We start from the raw sequence: 18,892 nt of genomic DNA on the forward strand, positions 1-18,892 counted from the left end.
ATAATATGTATTGGACATATTGATGACAGAAAACTGTGGCTGCTTCAAACAAATGCATACTATTCAAGCTTGCAAAACCAAGTAAAAAATGAGGTCTTCGAATATAAATGGTGACCTCAGTGTCTTTCCTTAACCACTGAGAATTTACATTCTGTCTAGTACCCAATTAGAAAAATAGAAATGGATTTTTCTTTCTGGGCTGCAGTGGTTGGAAGGAGATTCTTCCTGTGGGTATATGGAGCCAATAGTTATGTTTGTGAGATTCTTTGTGTTTTTTTTTTAAACATTTTTCTAAAAATTGAGATATTTTGTTTTGAGATAGTAGATATTTTCTAATAAATACTTAGACAATTCCCTTGCAAGGTATGTTTATAGATTATTCACAGAAAGGAGGTAGCTGTTCTTTAATAGTTTAGTAACAATGCTGATAATTTCTTACATTTTTAGGAAGGGCATTATACCTTTTTTTTCTGTGACATAGCAGCTCTCACTAATTTTTTTTTAATGATTGGCTCAGTATTACATGCTTTAATCTTTGTGGCAAGTGGGAAAATTGTGTGTATGAAGAAATGGAAATGACAAAGGTATTGGGAAATGCTCCATATGAGGAAAGACCAAAAATAAATTAATAGTTCAGGAACAGCAGGTTGAAGGGAATCGAAATGCCAGGCTTGTTTTCATTTTTGCCAAGGATGCAAAAAGTGAACCCTTAATTGATTCAGGTGGCATGTTAGTTAGATGTAGTTAAGGAACTTTCCCTAACAAGTGTTGTGAAACATTGAAATAGATTACTGAGGCGCATCGACCAACTTCATGAAGGAGATTTTCCTTTTTTATTTTAGAAAAAAATTTCTTTTATTTTTATTTTTACTATATAGTTCTAAATTCTCTCCTTTCCTCCAATCCTCTCCCTGACCAATTAAAAAAGCAAGCAATATTATACCTGTTATATATATGAAATCATGCAAAACACATTTCCACATTAGCCATGTTGCACCCTACCCCCAAGTCAAGAAAAAATAAAGTCAAAAAATATGTTTCAATCTGCCCTCAAAGTCCATCAGTTCTCTGTCCAGAGTTGGATAGCATTGTTCACCATGAGTTCTTTATAATTGACATGGATAATTGCATTGCTAAGTCTTTTTTTTTTTTTTTAAATCTTTACATTCCGTCTTGGAATCAATGCTGTGTATTGGCTCCAAGGCAGAAGAGTGGTAAGGGTAGGCAATGGGGGTCAAATGACTTGCCCAGGGTCACACAGCTGGGAAGTATCTGAGGTCAGATTTGAACCCAGGACCTCTCTAGGTCTGGCTCTCAATCCACTGAGCTACCTAGCTGCCCCCTCCTAAGTCTTTTTCACAGTTGATCATTATTACAATATTGCCATTTCTGTGTACGTCGTTCTACTGGTTCTGCTCACTTTACTTTGTATCAGTGCATATAAATCCAGGTTTTTCTGGAAACTATCCCCTTTTTCATTTCATATAGCTCATAGCATTCCATCACAATCAGATACCATAACTTGTTTAGTCATTCTCCAATTGACAGACATCTGCTTGATTTCTAATCCTTTACCACCACAAAAAGAGCTCCTATAAATAGTTTTGTACATAGAAATCCCTATTTTTCCCCTTGATCCCTTTGCGGGATAAACCCAGTAGCAGTATTGCTGGCTCAAAGAGTATGCATAATTTTATAGCTCTTTGGACATAGTTCCAAATTGTTCTCCAGAATGACTAGACTAGTTCACAATTTCACCAGCAATGCATTAGAGTTCTGCAATGTTATGTATAGTATTAGTAATAATGCACCAACAGTATATTACTACATTCCCTCTATCATTTGTCATTTTCCTTTTCTGTTGTGTTGGCCAATATAATGAGTGTAAGTGGGTACCTTGGAGTTGTTTTAATGTGTACTTTTCTAATCTTTAGTGATTTAGGACATTTCTTTATATGGCTATCAATAGATTTGATTTCTTCTTGTGAAAATTGCTTTTCATATCCTTTGAACAATTTTAAAATTAGTCTTTCTATTGGGAATGGGGAAGCTGATTTAGGGAGACCAAGAACTATGATTGGCAGCAGGATGAGTGGTCAGAACATAAACACAAGCCTTTGCTGTACCAGAGAAAAAACAGGAGTTCTATAAGAATTTAAAAGTATGAGAGCCCACAGTGTGGGAAAATACTTAAAGGAGTCAATAATTCTTGGCAAGTCTTGAGCTTTGTTGAAAGAACTTGCAAACTTCTGCTTTACATAGAAGAGAGACATTTCAGATGGAGGAAGCATCACAGCTAAGTGTGAGACGGAAAAGAACTTGGTAAATTTGAGGGAACATCTAGTAGAAGACTTTTGCTAGTCTGAGGGATTGTGTAGGGAAGTAATGGTGATCAGCTCTCTTGAACTTGTTTAGCACTAACTACCCTTCTGTTCCAGAGCAGTTCTTCAGTGAGATGACCTGCTTCGGTCTCTTGGTGATAAAACAAGATCCCACTAAGGGAGGTGGGGATGACGTTATTTCTGGTGGTTAGAGTTTTGACTATGAATGGACTAGAGCTAATTCCATTTACACAATAGTGAGTGCACCACAACTAAGGGAGTAGTTAGGTAATACAGTGAATAAAGTGCCAGGCCTGGACTAAAGAAAGGTCATTTTTCTGAGTTCAAATCTGGCCTCAGGCACTTACTAGTTTTGTGACCCTGGGCAAGTCAATTAACCCTTTTTACCTCAGTTTCTTCATCTGTAAAATGAGCTGGAGAAGAAAATGGCAAACCACCCCCCCCACACACACACACACACACCTTTGCCAAGAAAACCCTTCCCTAATGGGATCATGAGACACAACTGAAAAAACTGAAACAACCACAGTTAAGCAATATACTTTTGCTCAATAGACACCAAACAGTTCTAGAAATCTGAGCTCCCATTTATTACCTTCAAAGTCTCCATGTTTATCTTATGCAAATCCGATGCTGGGAAACCGGCAGGACTTTGGCCACCTCTACCATGCTCTAAAGTCTGGAGGATGGCTCAAGAGGATTGAGTCAAGCAAGAAATTCATTCCATGGAAAAACTGAAGGGCTCCTTTATTCTTAATTTTGCTGTGAAGTCTTGTAAGCTAATGGCTACCTGTGTGGTGGACTCCTTAGATTCTGGGAAACAGATAAATGCCTCCGACTGAGTCAGCCAAGAACAAGTTCTTGTATGTATGAGAACAAGACCTAAAAGTTCATAAAGTCAATCATGAAGTAAACGGAATGCTTTCTGTCTCCACCAACCGTCACCCCTTTTTCTCTCTTCTTCATTAGCCACTAACAAGTGTAGAAGTGGGAGAGGAGGTAGCAGGCAGTGCCTTGCTTCTCTAACCAGTCACTCCCATTATGGGAAGTGGGGAAAACTTATGAAATATCCTTGACTTGTGACCTTTTCAATATAAAAAGGTAAAGCTAGGAAGCCATCTTTCATGCTGCACCCCCATAAACTGGTCTTATACTACAAGCAGGCGCTCTGACAACTAGTGGAGGCCCATTCTGAGCTGCAGAGAGGAAGACTTTAATTATCCCCGGAGGTCCTAGATGACTATAAAGAACAACCTTCCATAAATCTCCTTTGATACATAAATTGTGTGTGTGAGTTCTCTTCCTCCTCCTAAATTGTATAAATCACTTACCTAGACAGCATGTGCTACTAAGCAGTAGAACTAAAAATGGGTAGAAGAAATGAATCAACTCATCTTTTTATGTATGCCTCTAAATGTAAACTAGTTAAATTTGCCCAACCAAGTACATGCTGAAGAAATCTATAGTTGTTGTGAGACAATCTTAATAGTATCAAACGACAGTTTTACGAAATATCTCAAGGAAGGGAAGATACTAAAAGAATTGGAAAAAATATCAGACAGTATACTACCTGCCCCCAAAAAGGCATTCATGAGGACAGCAGTAAACCCGCTATAATGTTTTTACAAAGTTTCTAGAGAATGACCTACCATGATCCAAGATAACTCTTGACAGAAATATGAGAAAAGGGCAGGCAGATTTTGTAAATTATTTTCTATAGCAGATAATATCTTATGGTCACAAAATTGAAAAGTACAGAAAATACAAGACCTCGTTATGTGTGTTGATAGTATTACTACCTTTTCACAAGCAGATAATTGACTTCCCCAGACTTGCGCAGCAAGTCTGAAACTAGATTTGAACTCAGGTTTTCTTGCCTTCAACCCAGAGCCCTACCGGATACTGTGCCACATAGCTACCTTAATATAAATTTCATTCCTTGGTGGAAAGCTAATTAGAAGTGTTAGGAGGCACTAGTACTCTTGGCTGAGGTAGAACATGTCTGCCTGCCTGAGAGTTCATCCTAGATTTTGTTTATTTTGGAGTATTCCCCTCTTTCCTCCTCAAACTCTGGTAAAGCTTGGCTTCTCTGTAAGGGTAGTAGGTAATTTGGGTTTCACAACAATTCATAAAAGTAGGTATTATTATCCCCATTTTACAGCTGAAAAAACTGAAATTCAGAGAGATGAAATAACTTAGCCAAGGGCACACATCTATTGATCAGGAAAATTCAAGCTTCAATATAAAAGAAATAACTTCTTATAAAGAAAGCTTCATTCCCACATGATCATGGCATAAAAGTAAATTACTGGTATCTGTCAAGAAAGTACTTTTTATTTCTTATAAATCTCAGTACCTCTATTAAAAATATATTTAGCTTTGCCACATTAATTCCTATTTTAGTATCTCATTTTAGTTCAACTCTTTGCATTTTCCCTCATTAAAATATGGAGTTACTGTCATCAAAAATTATTTTTAAAAAATTAATCAACAAGGGGCAGTTAGTGGATAGAGAGGCAGGCCCAGAGACAGGAGGGCCTTGGTTCCAGCCCAACTATAGACAATTTCCTAGCTATGTGACCTTAGGCAAGTCACTTCACCCCACTTGCCTAATCCTTATTGCTCTTCTGCTTTGGAACCTATATTTAGTAGCAGATCTGAAGCAAAAAGTAAGGAGTTTAAAAAAATCATTTAACAATCACTTAAGTATTTACTGTGTTCTAGACACCATGCTAGAGGGTGAGCATATAAAAACAAAAATGAAACAGTGCCTGCCCCCTTAGCTGACATTTTGTGGAGTAGATAAATACAAAATAATTTGAGAGAGAAATACTAAGGGGTCAAGAAAGGATTCATGTAATTGATAATGCTTTGACTGAATTTGGAAGGAAAGAAAGCATTCTCTGAGGTAGAAGTGAAAAGAGGAAGGACCCATAGAAGTTACTGAGATCACCACATGCAGGAGCAATTCTGTATATTCTTCTAGTTTCTTTTATTCTAAATCTTTTTTAAAAACTTACTTTCTGTCTTCCTAACAACTTTTACAGCAGAAGGGCAAGGGCAAGGCTTATAGGATTAAGTGACTTGCCTACAGTCACACAGCTAGGAAGTGTCTGAAGCCAGATTTGAACCCAGGTCCTTCCATATTCAGGTCTGGTACCCTATCCAGGATGCCACCTTAGCTGGCCCTTATTCTAAATCTTTTATGGTAAAAAAAATAGATATTCCATGGATGCTTGAAGAGAATGGAATGATATACATGTCATTGAAATCTATTCCTTGCTGTTTTCTTTATGCAGTGCCAGGTTTATTCTATACTATGTAGGTACAGTAAATAGTGTGTACAGTATTATTAGGGAGGTAAGTTTATGTGTTGGTTTTTTTTTTTATCTTAACCTTTTGTCTCTTTTAATTAACCCAAACATTTGCACAAGCCTTTCTCGTTAAATTTAAGATAAATAGTTTGCAGCAAATTCCACTGATCATTTTTGGAGTGCTTATGGAAAAGATTTAGTTTGACAGTACCTTCTTGTCTTTATCATTTCCCACCTTGTAGCCCTAAATTGAAACATTTTTTATTTCTAGAATCTTGAACAAAGGTGTTTTGGTCAGGATATGATTTCTTGGTGAGCTATTTTCTTTCTTTTAGCTTTTCATTATATATATATATATATATATATATATATTTTTTTTTTTTTAATTAAACCCTTAACTTCTGTGTATTGGCTTCTAGGTGGAAGAGTGGTAAGGGTGGGCAATGGGGGTCAAATGACTTGCCCAGGGTCACACAGCTGGGAAGTGTCTGAGGCTGGCTTTGAACCTAGAACCTCCTGTCTCTAGGGCTGACTCTCAGTCCACTGAGCTACCCGGCTGCCCCCTTCATTATATTTTTAACTTAAAAATCATAAGTCATTCTTTCTCTAAAATATTAGGATCATTAATTTGGAAATATTGATAGAATAGTAAATATATTCTTTCCTCATGGCTTTTTCTTAAACCAATGAATATTAATAATGTATCTTAAATAGTAGAAGTGTTATTTTTATCAGAAAGTGTCATTTTCTCTTGCTTCTCATTTTTCATGTCTCACTATTTTTTTGTGTGAAACTTACATTATTTTTCCTCTTAATTATTTTGATATACATTTGTTTGCTTCTTTTGGAGCAAGAAAACACTCAGTAAAATGGAAGCAGATCAAACCAAAAGTATGAACAAAAAGGAAATTTTATTGGACAAGGGAAGACGGGTTTGGAAATTAAGAACCTGTGATGCCTACTAATGTCTGGTAGTCATCACAGACAGTTTCCTTCCCATCCTGCTGAGAGATGCTGTAACAGGAAACCCTCAACATCAAAAATAAAATTCAAGTCCCCATGCTATGGGAAAAACTTCTTTTCACATGGTTAGCGGAATTGTAGTAATTGACATAAATCATGCTAGAACTTTCTCAAGGTGTTATTTTTTGAATTCAGATAAATAGACAAGTGTTTGAAATGAGTCCTTAGCCTTTTTGTCATGGGTCACTTTGGCTGTCTGGAAGCCTTCTTCAGAATTGTTTTCAAATACAATACACAGGATTATACGGAAAATCAGTTATATGGAAATCATTATTAAAGTTATAATATTATTTTTAAAAAGTTGACAAAGCCCAAGTTAGGAATCCATGGTTTAAAGAAACATTTTTATTATTTATGTAAGAGCAGGGGAAAATACGTTTCACTCATATTCATTTCCCTTTTGCTAAATTCTGAACTTTCCATATATATTCATAGGCCTGTTTCATAGCAATGACATGTTTATTGTTAACCATTTCACCACCTTTTATGTAGCAGAATAAGGCATCTTTTCTTTGAAAAGCTTTTATGGTAGTTCAATATAATATGGATGTGTTAAGGAATAATTAATCATCCCAGGTTCATTTAATATTGCTGATACTTTTGTTTCCTACCAGGTATTAGAGGACACTAATCTGTCCTATTTTCCTTTAAATCATGTAAATATAAGGTTATTCTCAATTTGTTGAAGAAAGATACCCCTACCTAATTTATTGCAATGTGTTTATTCCAGCTAAAGGATGGTGGTAAGGCGTCTCAAGCCCATGTGAGAATAGGAGATGTGGTTCTCAGCATTGATGGGATAAGTGCTCAGGGAATGACACATCTTGAAGCCCAGAACAAGATTAAGGCTTGTACAGGCTCTTTGAACATGACTCTGCAAAGGTAAGCTACCGTTTCATTCCAAAGAAGAAACTAATACAAAACAAAACCAGAACAAATCCATGTTGGAGTAGCTTTTTATATTTGGTGTCTGTAGCTCTAAAAGGAACTGATATCATATAGATGATTAAATATTTGTCAGATCAGAAAAAATTGATTGTGTTTGGCCAAACAATATTAAGAAACCACCTTAAAATCTGGGGAGCAGTTGGATTCCATTAACTGACTTTCTGATATATCCCCCCACACACACACACAATTTTTTCCTGGAAAATTGACATCACATTTATATGAAGTAAATCCTAGGTTAAGGTGGTTATTTTTGTTAATAGCTAAGGGAAATTTTGGGGATAAAAGGGCGAGAGTTAATAGTCTTTGCACATTTGAGGTGTCATTGAGGGATTTGTTTAAATAATGGATGATAATGAATCTTTTCTCTCATTCTAAAATTGAAAGTTTATGTTAGGTTTAAGTTCTTTTCCTTGGCTATGTATCATGTCTTCATACCTGCCTGTTTGCTTTCACATCATACCCCTTGTTTTACTACCCAATATCTTATTTTCCAGTCAAAACACTTCTCTGGTTCCCATGAGAACAGATGAAAACCAGATGTTGCCCTTTTTGGATGAATTTCTAACTTAAGCAATTTAGTATGGACTCTAATAAAGGATCCTTTAGGCTACTGAAACACTAACAATCAAGCAAAATCTCATTTCCAGGATTTGAGGAAAATGTTTAACCTTTGTCTTCATGTTTCTGGCTTTATATATTTAAAGGTTAAAAATGTAGAAGCTTTTAGTGTCTAAAGCTATTTAATGTCATCAGAATTATAAATGAATTCTTAAACATTTCCTTTGCCTAAGCACAACTAGGTTGTTACCAAAATTGTATTTATTTAAGAGAATTTGAAAATGAAGAAATTCAGTGGAATTTATTTATAATATTAACCAAAAAAGTTGAAGAATCATCTTCATATCAGTCAACTAATCAGCAAGCATTTATTAAGCCTCTTCTGTATGCCAGACACCTGGACCAGGTCCTACGGATAAAAATGCAAAAATGAAACAGTTCCTGCTACTTGTATTTTATCTGGCGACAACATCAAAGTATATACACGCACGTTTAAAATATATACAAAATAAATAAAAAGTAACTTCATGGATAGTGGAGGCCCTAGGAACTAAAAGAATCAGGACAAATGTACTGTAGGAGCTAACTTTGAGCAGGGATTGGAAGAGGTTCTAAAAAGCAGAAGTGAGGAAGGGGAAGGCATTCATGGCATGGGATAGGGCCTGTCCAAATTTAGAGATGGTACACCAAATATGGAATGTTGTTTGTAAGGAGTAGCAAGTCAATGACTTCGGCTTCAGTGTAGAGTACATGAAGGAGAATAATGTTCAATAAGTCTGGTTAGGTAGACGTGAGCCAAACTGTGAAGGGCTTTAAATGCCAAACAGAGGAAATTGTATTTGATCCTAAAAGTCATAAAAAACCTTTGGAACTTTTTGAACAGGGGAGTGATGCAGTCAGACTAGTGCTTTAGAATTGTCATTTTTTTTTCCAGCTGTGTGGAGGAGGGATGAGAGTGATAGAGAGACAGAGACTGGGATTAGGGAGACCTTCTAAAAGATTCTAGGTTAGAGATAATAAGAGTTTAAGCTAGAGAGAAGGGGATGGATGGATGGAAGACATTCAATACACAAGGCTTGACAACTGATTAGATATGTAGGGTTGAGAAAGAGTAAAGATGACTCTGAGGTGGTGCACTGGGTGGTGCCCATAACAGAATTAGGAGAAATGATAAATTCTCTTTTTGATAAGTTAAATTTGAGATATGCTTATAGGAAATCTAGGTGACACATGACTGAAACTCAGGAGAACAGCTGGAATGGGATAAATAGATCTGGGAGTCATTTGCAAAGAGATAATAATGGAAGACCAAGGAGCTGATAAGAATGCCTGTAGAGTTTTAAAGTTATTTTTCCCCCCTTCAGATTTGAACTTTCCTCTGCTGTCTCAACTTTACTCTATGCCCTCATCATTTACATCAGTACTTGGATAAGAGCAGCTGGTGGTCTTGATTCCAAGAGAATCTTACCCTCTTAAAGTAGAATTTTTCCCTCTGTTTTGACTTCCCTTGGGAGTATATGCCTAGTAGTAGTATCACTGGGTCAGATAGAAATCTACTTTGTTTCAGGCTTGAGCCAGCTGGAATCATTTTTCTTAATTTATTATTAATCTAAACTAAACATTTCTATGAATAGAGAAAGAAATGGTTAAGGAAAGGCAGAATTACTTTGTGACCCTAAAAATCTCTCTTAACAAACCAGTTTTGTTTACAGTTTATTTTACAACAGGTAAAATTTCACAATGAGATAAAATAGAACACCAGAGAACGTTCATTTAATTCATCATACAGCATATTTTGATTTTGATTCATCATATAACAACAGTCAATTCACTTTTGTCACTGCTTTGGTGAATAATTCCTTTTAGGAATTCTCTTCTTCCTGCTCAAGGGCGAATTTGAGACATTTCTTTTAACTAGAATAATTAGAATAGTTGAAACTTATTTTGCTTATTATGATCAAGAAGACTAAGAAACTAGACTTCCTTCCTTTTAGGGCCATGATGGGGACGTTATGACACATGCTGTCTCTTGCCAAAGTTCGTTATTAGAAAGGCAGAGGGTCTCTGGCCCAGCTGCTCCCTTCCCCCTCTCCTCTGCACCCAAGGACATTTTTTCACTTCACCCACCCTTCTGCCTGGCAGAGCACTTCCTCCCTCCCCTTTTTGGGGTTGGGGCAGGGCACTCAGTCTGGGGGGAGAGAGAGGGAGAGGGAATTGACTCGTAGTCTCTAAAAAGTTCGCCATCACTGTTTTAGGATGAAGTGATAGATCAATAAGGGTACATTTTACCAAATTTTTTAATTTAAAAATGCATTTCATTTGATAACTTTAAGTAAAATCCTCCAGGAAGCATTGAAGCGATACAGTTTTCCTAATATTATTTTTTCATTTTTTATTTTGATTTTGATTTTTTCACTCATTTTATTTTCATTATCATTGATGGCATGTCTGTTTCCCATCCCCACCCCCCATCATTTTTTAATTCAAACAATATATTATGGTTGGAAAAGGAAGTCTTGGAAGGCTTAACCTTTGTGAAATATTCAAAATATATCTTCTCTAGCCTTCTGCTTGAAAAGAACATCAGGAGTACAGTGATTGCTAAGTTTCAGTGACAAACTGGATATATTTAATAGGTACTTTGATTAGAAGAGAATAGGAAAACTAGCTATTAAAAGAGTGAAAATGTCAGTAACCTCTTATTTCAGTCTGACTGATTGCTTAACACACTAGGCTTTTGAGGTCTTATACTACTGTACTTCAGCATAAAGGTTACTTAAAAAAAAACCTTACCTTCTATTTTAGAATTAATTCTGTGTATTGGTTTCAAGACTTTCAAGAGTGGTAAGGGCTAGGCAATGGGGGATAAATGACTTGTCCAGAGTCACACAGCTAGGAAGTATCTGGGGCCTGATTTGAATCTAGGACTCTCATTTCTTGGCCTGGCTCTGTCTGGATTGCACTGAGCCAACTAGTTACCCCATAAAAGATACTTTTAAATAACTGGATAAAATATTCTAGTCAGAACTGTTTTTCACACAAATTTAATTTGTTAAAGTTTACTAAAATTTTCACTGTGTTTAGTAATTGAAAAGTTTAACAATTTACATGTATTAGTTGAAAAAAAAATTAAATTCTCTTGATTCAGCCAATATTGATGGGATATTTCTCATGTCTGTCTCCTTCCTCTCTGTTTCTAGTACCATCACTGGATTATCACCACCATCTTCAGGCCCTCATTACCATTTTCCTGGACTATTGTGGTCATTTCCTAGTTCTTCTCCAATTCAGTCTTTCCTTGATTACCATACTAACCTTCCTTGTGCATAAATTTGACCATGTCTTAATGCTCAGAAGTCTTCTTTATTGCCTACTGAGTTATTTGAACTCTTTTGTCTTTCATTTGTCTTCCTGGGCTCATCTCAGACTCTCCTCCCAATGTTCTAGGTTCCAGTTAAACTGAATTTCTTTCTGGACAAAAGACAGAAATGGAGAGGTAGAGAAGCAGCTAAGTAGATATATGAGTCTAAAACCTGCTCAACAATGTTGAAAAGAGGAAGAACTGGATGGAAATTGGCTTCTTGTTTAAGGCTTTAGATAGTTGATAGGAGCACAGAAGCTGGCGATAACGTCTTTAAAAGCTGTCATAGGAACTAGGCAATTTCAATCAGTCAACGAGAAGCATTTATTAAGCACCTATTATGTGCCAGGCACCGTGCTTAAGGGATATAGTGGGCTTTGAACAGGATTAGAGGTGAGGAAGACTGCTTTAAATGAAGCCTTCTTGAACCTTCAGTATGACCAAGAGGAAGAGCAATCTGCAGTTAGCCATGAATTAGCTATAGGAGCTACCAGTAAGAACAAAATTAACTGGGAATATTTTTTTCTAGCTGCCTTGGAAGGTAGGAGAATTTTTCAGCAACATGGAGAGAGTTACTATGTTTATTTTTCTGATAGTTTTAAATAATGGTTTATACAAAATATAAGTGGAGGGTCTTTACTAGAGAAGAAGGTCCAAGGGCTGAAGGAAGATCTTACTATCCTTTTGTTTACTGGGAAGAATTAAGTGGTCTTTGAAAGAATGGAAATGGTCCTTGAAAATGCAAAAGAACCTGAAGGTGCAGAGATGCGTCCTAACTTGTGTCTGATGGGTGAAAAAATAGGATGTGGTATCTCTCAACTTGGAAGGAGATCGTCAGGTCCCAAGGGCCTATTCTTGGCAGAGACTGTAGTCTGTGGCTTATTTAAAATTTGAATCTCTGCTTGGCTTAAGTAAAAAAATATTTAACCCCTTACCTTCCATCTTAGAATCAATACTAAGTATTGGTTCCAAGGCAAAGAGTGATAAAGGGCTAGGCAGTTGGGATTAAGTGACTTGCCCAGGGTCACACAGCTAGGAATTATCTAAGGCCAAATTTGAACTCAGGTCCTCCCATCTCTAGTCTTGATTCTCTAGCCATGAGCCACATAATTGTCCCATTAAGCAAACTTTAATCACTGTTGGATTTTTAAAAATAGAAACTACAATCTTTAGTAGAAACTAGGATGTTGTTTTGGAAATTCTTTTTTCTTAGTAGCATTTTCCTGTGGAACTTTGATAATTTAGGTTATCTTTGTAGTCTAGAGCAGGTAATTAAAGCAAACACACCTAAAAAGACAGTGTTTGAGTTTTGACCAATCAATGTTCTTCTGATAATGTAAATGACTGAATTCTGACTTAAGGGGTTACAGATGTCCTCTGTAGTCTATTTTTTCATATTGGCCTGAATTCAAGGAAACTAAAAATATGAAAAGAGAAATAAATTGGACTAAAGTCTAAATTCAAAGAGGTTATATTTTCTGGATTTAAAAAATTAAACTGATTGAGGGAGATGTAGCTAGACATTAGTTTATGAAGAAAAAGTCATAGATAGCAAACTCTATAAATTTGATATGTCAAAGCTCTGAAAAAAGCTAATGACATTTTCAAGCTACATTATTAGGAATATAATATCCAGAATAAGAGAAGTGAAGGTCCCATTGTGATCTCTCTTGTTTAGAAAGGGCTGAGTTCTTTGAATCTCATTTTAGTACGGATATTGACTAATGGAGCATTTTCAGAGGGGTGGAGAGGGAGAGACTGATGGTAAAAGATTTAGAAAGAGATGCCTTAACTTCCTAGCTGTGTGACCCTGGGCAAGTCTCTTAACCCACATTACCTAGCCCTTACCATTCTTCTGCCTTAGAATCAATACATAGTATAGTATTGATTCTAAGATGGAAAGTAAGGGCTTTTTGTTTTGTTTTGTTTTGTTTTTTAAAGATGCCTTAAGAATATTGCTTAGAGCAGTTCTGGGAATATTTTATCTTGGAAGAGAGAAGGTTTAAAGAGGTTCCAATAGCTCTCTTCAAGCATTTGAAGAATTATCTGGGTTTTGATCTGTGCTAAGGTCACGGGTCTAATGGCATTATATCTCCTTTATATTATAAGCTCTAAGGCATGGGAGTATGCTATGTCTAGCTCTTACTATGTGCATTGTTTTACACATAGTAAAACACTTCATGTTCCCTGGTCCACACTAAGAATGAGGAAACATCCATGAGGTTACAATGCATGTGTAAGATAGCTATGGAAGTGTTATCTTAAGACTATAAATGATTAATATGCTCAAGAATTCGATAAACAAAAACCCAGGGGAATTGCTTGTTGGCTACAGGAGGGGGGATGGAGGAAGGGAGGAAAAGAACATGAATCATGGAACAATGGAAAAATATTTTAAATTAAGTAATTAAATAAATTAATTAATTAGAAAAGAATTCTACAAGCAGTAAATACCATGGGATTTTATTGGTAGAAGTGCTGTGGTTTGAATTTGTCAGCAGAGTTCTTATAGGAGGTGAGAATAGATGGATCCAGGCCTTGAAGGACAGGTAGGAGCTAGATTACTTTGGAGATGATTTTTAATAAAAAATCATAAAAAACTCACCTCCAAAAGAAACAGCTTTCTGGCTGCTACATGGCATTGAGTAAGATAATGAGGGCAAGTCAAGTCAAATCAGCAAATCTTTTTAAGGTGCTTATTATGTGCCATGAACTGGGGATATAAAGAAAGGCTAAAGATAGTTTCTGCTCTCAAGGAGTTCACGGTCTGAACAAATGTGATGAGTACAAAATAAATTGGAGACAGTTATGGTAAGAATGATTCTCCAGACACAAAACTCTTAGACTTCTCGAGAAGCCCTCAGTCTTTTAAGGCCAGAATGGTAGAATTAAATATATCACTTAAAAATATCAAAAGACAGTGTCTAAATCTCATGGTACTTTCTTTTCTTGTCATCTAGTCTCACTTGTTAGTCACCTTTTCTGTGGTGACTGTAGACTTACACTTTTTACTCCCTCATGATGGATTGATTTATCATCTTTGGTCAGAAGGATGAAAAAGATCAAGGCATTTAAAAATTTAAGTACTCTATGCTCCATGGTCCGTTGTTATTAAAGGAGTAATAAAGAACACTGAGTCTGAATTTAGAGGCCCTGCATTTGAGTCCTGCCTTTGAGGCTTACCATTTGTGGCACTTGGGGCAAGGCACTTCAGCTGCTGGCCTCAGTCCTTTTCTCAAATGAGGTTGGAAGAGGTGGCCGCTAAGGTTCTCTGCCAGGGCTGGGTCTATGATGCTGTGACCTCAGGGGGATAAGGCCAGCTAGATGACTAACTAGAGAAACAGAGAGCAGAAAGATGGGGTGACTACCCCATTTGAAGGAGATGGCATCTTTCCACAAAGACTTTTTTCTCTGTTCCTTCTAGTCCTTCCAAGTCCAAATCCTGTAGCTTTAGAATCATGAGAAGGAAATGAGATATTTTAAAACTAAAGCTGTAAAATAGTTGGAAGAACCACACCAGAGGAATTGCTTTGATTTGGTTGACTTCTTGGGACTGCTTGGGACATGTCAAAAATCACATGACTTTTTTTCCTTCTTTTTTTTTTGGAAACTTTTTGTATCCCTTGGTTGGTGTTTCTATTCAGGTATGAAAACTTAGTATGAGCTTTTTAAAGCAAGTTTCTCCATAATCTTTCATAAATCACTGACTTCCAGGGAATTTTATTTTCTACAAATAACATTTGGGATTTTCTATATACTATATCATGGTCCCTCCACTAAAGCCATATTCTGATGCCTCATTGTGGTGTGTAAGTTTTTTTAGGTTATTCTAGCAAAGTGCAAGCCCTGTCAGGGCCTGCCGGGCTGGTAGGGGTTCCAAGTGTGGGCCTGATGATAGACTGGGTGTCTGCTATCTGAGGACCAGCCTCAAAAAATTTGGAACAAAATCTTGATCTACTAGTGTGGAAGGGTTGTGGTCTGCCCCAGGGGAGGGTGAACCCACATGAATAAAGTCACAAATCTTTGAAGTATTGAAATAGACTGTGGTTACTGTTTAACTGTCTATAATAGTAATATACTGTGAGACAAAGGCCTTGTTGAACGTGTCTAGCTTAATTTCAGAAGACTAAAGACAGAAATTAATTTTAAGGATAACTTGACACTACCTGTATGAACTTAGACAAATCATTCGCCGGGCTTCATTGTTTATTTTTATTCCAAATTTTGCAAAACCAAATGAAATAAGCATTTCCATATATATGGGGATGGGGGGAAGAAGACAGTACAGAAACAAAATCACACATCTCATGTGTTTAGCTTACTTTTCTTCATATCTGCATAATGTACACTTACAAGCTCCTCCCCTCCCTTCCCACATTAAAATTAGATATTGTCAATGTGGCTATCATGTACATATAAATTGCCTTTTATATTTCACCTTTCTTTTCATTTCTGGAAGTAACATTCACTTCCAGGATTAATTCTCTGACTATATATAATGTTCTGGTTCTACTCATTTCACTAATTTTTATCTTATGTAATTCTTTTTAATTTTAAAAAAACAGTCTCTTTAGCCTTTCTTATGATGCAGTAGTATTCCAATACAATCCTATACCACTTTTGTTCAGATATTCCCCAATGGATGAGCATCCCCTTAGGTTCCAATTCTTTGCTACCACAAAGAAAGCTGCCCTAAATATTTTGGAACATATGGGTTCTTTTTCTCTTTCCCTGATCTCCTTGGGGAAAAGGCTCAGCAATAGTATTAGTGGATCTAAAGCAGTGGTTCCCAAATTTTTTTGGCCTACTGCCTCCTTTCCAGAAAGAATATTACTTAGCCCCCTGGAAATTAATTTTAAAAAATTTTAATAGCAATTAATAGGAAAGATAAATGCACTTGTGGCCATCACTGCTTTCCTGGATCACTGCAGGGGGTGGTAGAGCTCACTTTGGGAATCACTCATCTAAAGGCATACATAGTTTTGTAATTCTCTAGGTTTAATTCCAAATTGCTCTCCAAAATGGCTGAATCAGTTCACAGCTCCACCAACAGTCCATTAGTATCCCCGTTTTTCCACATCCCCTCCAAAATTTGTCACTTTTTACACTTCATTTTAATAATTAAAATAAGAATGTTGAACTATATACAGACTCTTTGAGTCATGTACTCCTTTGGCAGGTTGAAGTCTATGAAACCCTTTTGTCATATTAATGTTTTTAAATGTATAATATAAAATATATAGGCTCACAAAGAAAATTAATTACATTGAAGTATAGTTATCAAACTATGTTTTAAAAACTTTATAGACTGTAGGTTAAGAGCCTTTGGACAAACTGACCTTCCAACTCTGCTATCCCTTGAACTTACGAAGTTATGCTGAGATATTCCATAATTTTGAATACTAATTGTACAACCTTAGGGCAAGTCCTTTAGCCTCTGTTTTTGTCCCAGGCAATTCCCTAGTACTTATCCACTAAGTCATAGACAGAATTCTATTTCCTTTGGTGGAGAAAGCTCCCATACAAATTCTGATGGATTGAAGCCTTAAAAAGAAGGACCCATGTGCTTCTCTGAGACATTAGTTCATATGAGTTGGGCCAATTCTTAGGTTATTTTTTGAAAATAGGCACTTACTCTGATTTATAATGTTCATTTCAAAGATCTTTAGATACTTTTGGTCTTCTGAGGAACTGGAGAGGATGATACTTAGCTCTTCTGTGCCATTGAGAAAGGTTATTTCAATAAATGGAATAGCTATAGATTTAGAAGGCTAACAATAAGGGCTTTTCTCATCAGTTACTTATATAGCTACTAATGTATTATGTAAGTTTTTGCTAAATTTTGTTAAAAAAGGAGAAAAGTCAGTGAAATATAAACAAAGGAGAAGAAAAACAAAATATTTAATACTAATATGTGAATGTTAATTTGATGCCCACAACAAAATTTCTTCCATCTTAAAACATTTAACTATTCTGTACTTTTCTAATGGAATAAGTGTGAAAGGAGAAAATGGGAGAAGTTAAGTGTTAGCATTAGAGTGAGAGTGTCTAGAGTCTAAAAAGGCTGCTGTTCAAATAGGGAACATGAGTTGGATCATCTCAGAAATAGTTTAGAAGGGTTAAATGAATATAAATTTATTTCCAACTAACTGCTGCCTGCTGCCCTGGTTAAAAATTATTCGCTTCCCAATAATATATGGCCTATCTGGCAATAAAAACAGTGGCAGCAAAGTGAAGCTAACAAAAACCTAGCTTTGTTTATTCTGCTAATCCTTTTGAGATTTCACTAGAGAAGAAATACAACCATAATTCTGTCTTACTGTAGGGAAAGCCAGAAAAGATAAACAAAGAATTTTCTTCTCATCCTCTCCAATCCAATTTAGTTTAAATGTCATGTTTAATAAGCAGATTCCTGACTTCAAATAGAGTAACTAATGTGTATTATGAGAATTTTCTTGATATTATTAAAATATTTTCTGTTTTAATGCTTTATCAACATCAACAATCAGGACTATAGTAATGTACAACATATTTTTCTATGGAGGTAAAAAAAACAGGTTGACTCTTATTTTCATTGCTCTAGACAAAAGAAGTCTTCATATAGGAGACTTCTCCATGTTGGCTGAAGAATAATATCTAAGGGGGCAGCCAGGTAGATTGGGAACCAGACCTAGAGACAGGAGTTCCTGGGTTCAAATGTGATCTCAAACACTTCCTAGCTGTATGACCCATTGTTTAGCCCTTACCACTCTTATGCCTTAGAAAGAATAGCTGTATTGATTCTTACATAGAAGATAAGGATTTTAAAAAATAAAATTAAATTAAAAAAAATAAAATCAAAATCTGTATATGACAAAGGACAAAGGAAATGTTCATAATTTAAGTGGGAAATAGATTATATACTATTTTCTCTTGGTTAAAAATAGTAAAATCTCATTTTTGTATATTTTTAAAATACACCCTTAAATAAAAAACAATAAACAATAATAATAGCTCCTAGCATCTATTGAGCTCTTTTAAGTTTTCAAAGTATTTACATATGTAATTTGATCCTCACAACAACTTTGGAAGGGAGGATCTGTGATTGTCCTTACTTTATAGATACGCAAACTGAAATTGAAAGAGGTTAAGTGGCTTGCTCTCGGTTATATGTAGTATCTGAGGCAGGATTCGAATTCTAGGTTTTCTGATTTGTAACTCAGCTTCCTGTAGAAACAAATAAGAAAATGACAAATCCATGTAGCCTTAACTTAGTATCTGAGTCACAGAATCTAAAAGTTGGAAGTAATCTAAGCAAGCTCTAATGGAAACTTTTATGCCATATTGGGCACATGAGCATCCAG

At 35.9% G+C, this 18,892-nt stretch overlaps 1 protein-coding gene across 4 annotated transcripts in view; it reads left to right on the forward strand.

Moving 5' to 3' along the window:
• Positions 1-18,892, forward strand: part of PDLIM5 (PDZ and LIM domain 5) — a 199,574-nt gene that overhangs the window by 48,834 nt on the left and 131,848 nt on the right. For all 4 annotated transcript variants that reach the window (XM_044680024.1, XM_044680025.1, XM_044680026.1 and 1 more), the window contains exon 3: positions 7,410-7,561. In XM_044680024.1, the coding sequence (XP_044535959.1) occupies positions 7,410-7,561 (152 nt within the window). The remainder of the gene's footprint in view (positions 1-7,409; positions 7,562-18,892) is intronic.

This window comes from Gracilinanus agilis, chromosome 6, assembly GCF_016433145.1.
Source record: "Gracilinanus agilis isolate LMUSP501 chromosome 6, AgileGrace, whole genome shotgun sequence".
In the NCBI taxonomy this organism is placed as follows: domain Eukaryota; kingdom Metazoa; phylum Chordata; class Mammalia; order Didelphimorphia; family Didelphidae; genus Gracilinanus; species Gracilinanus agilis.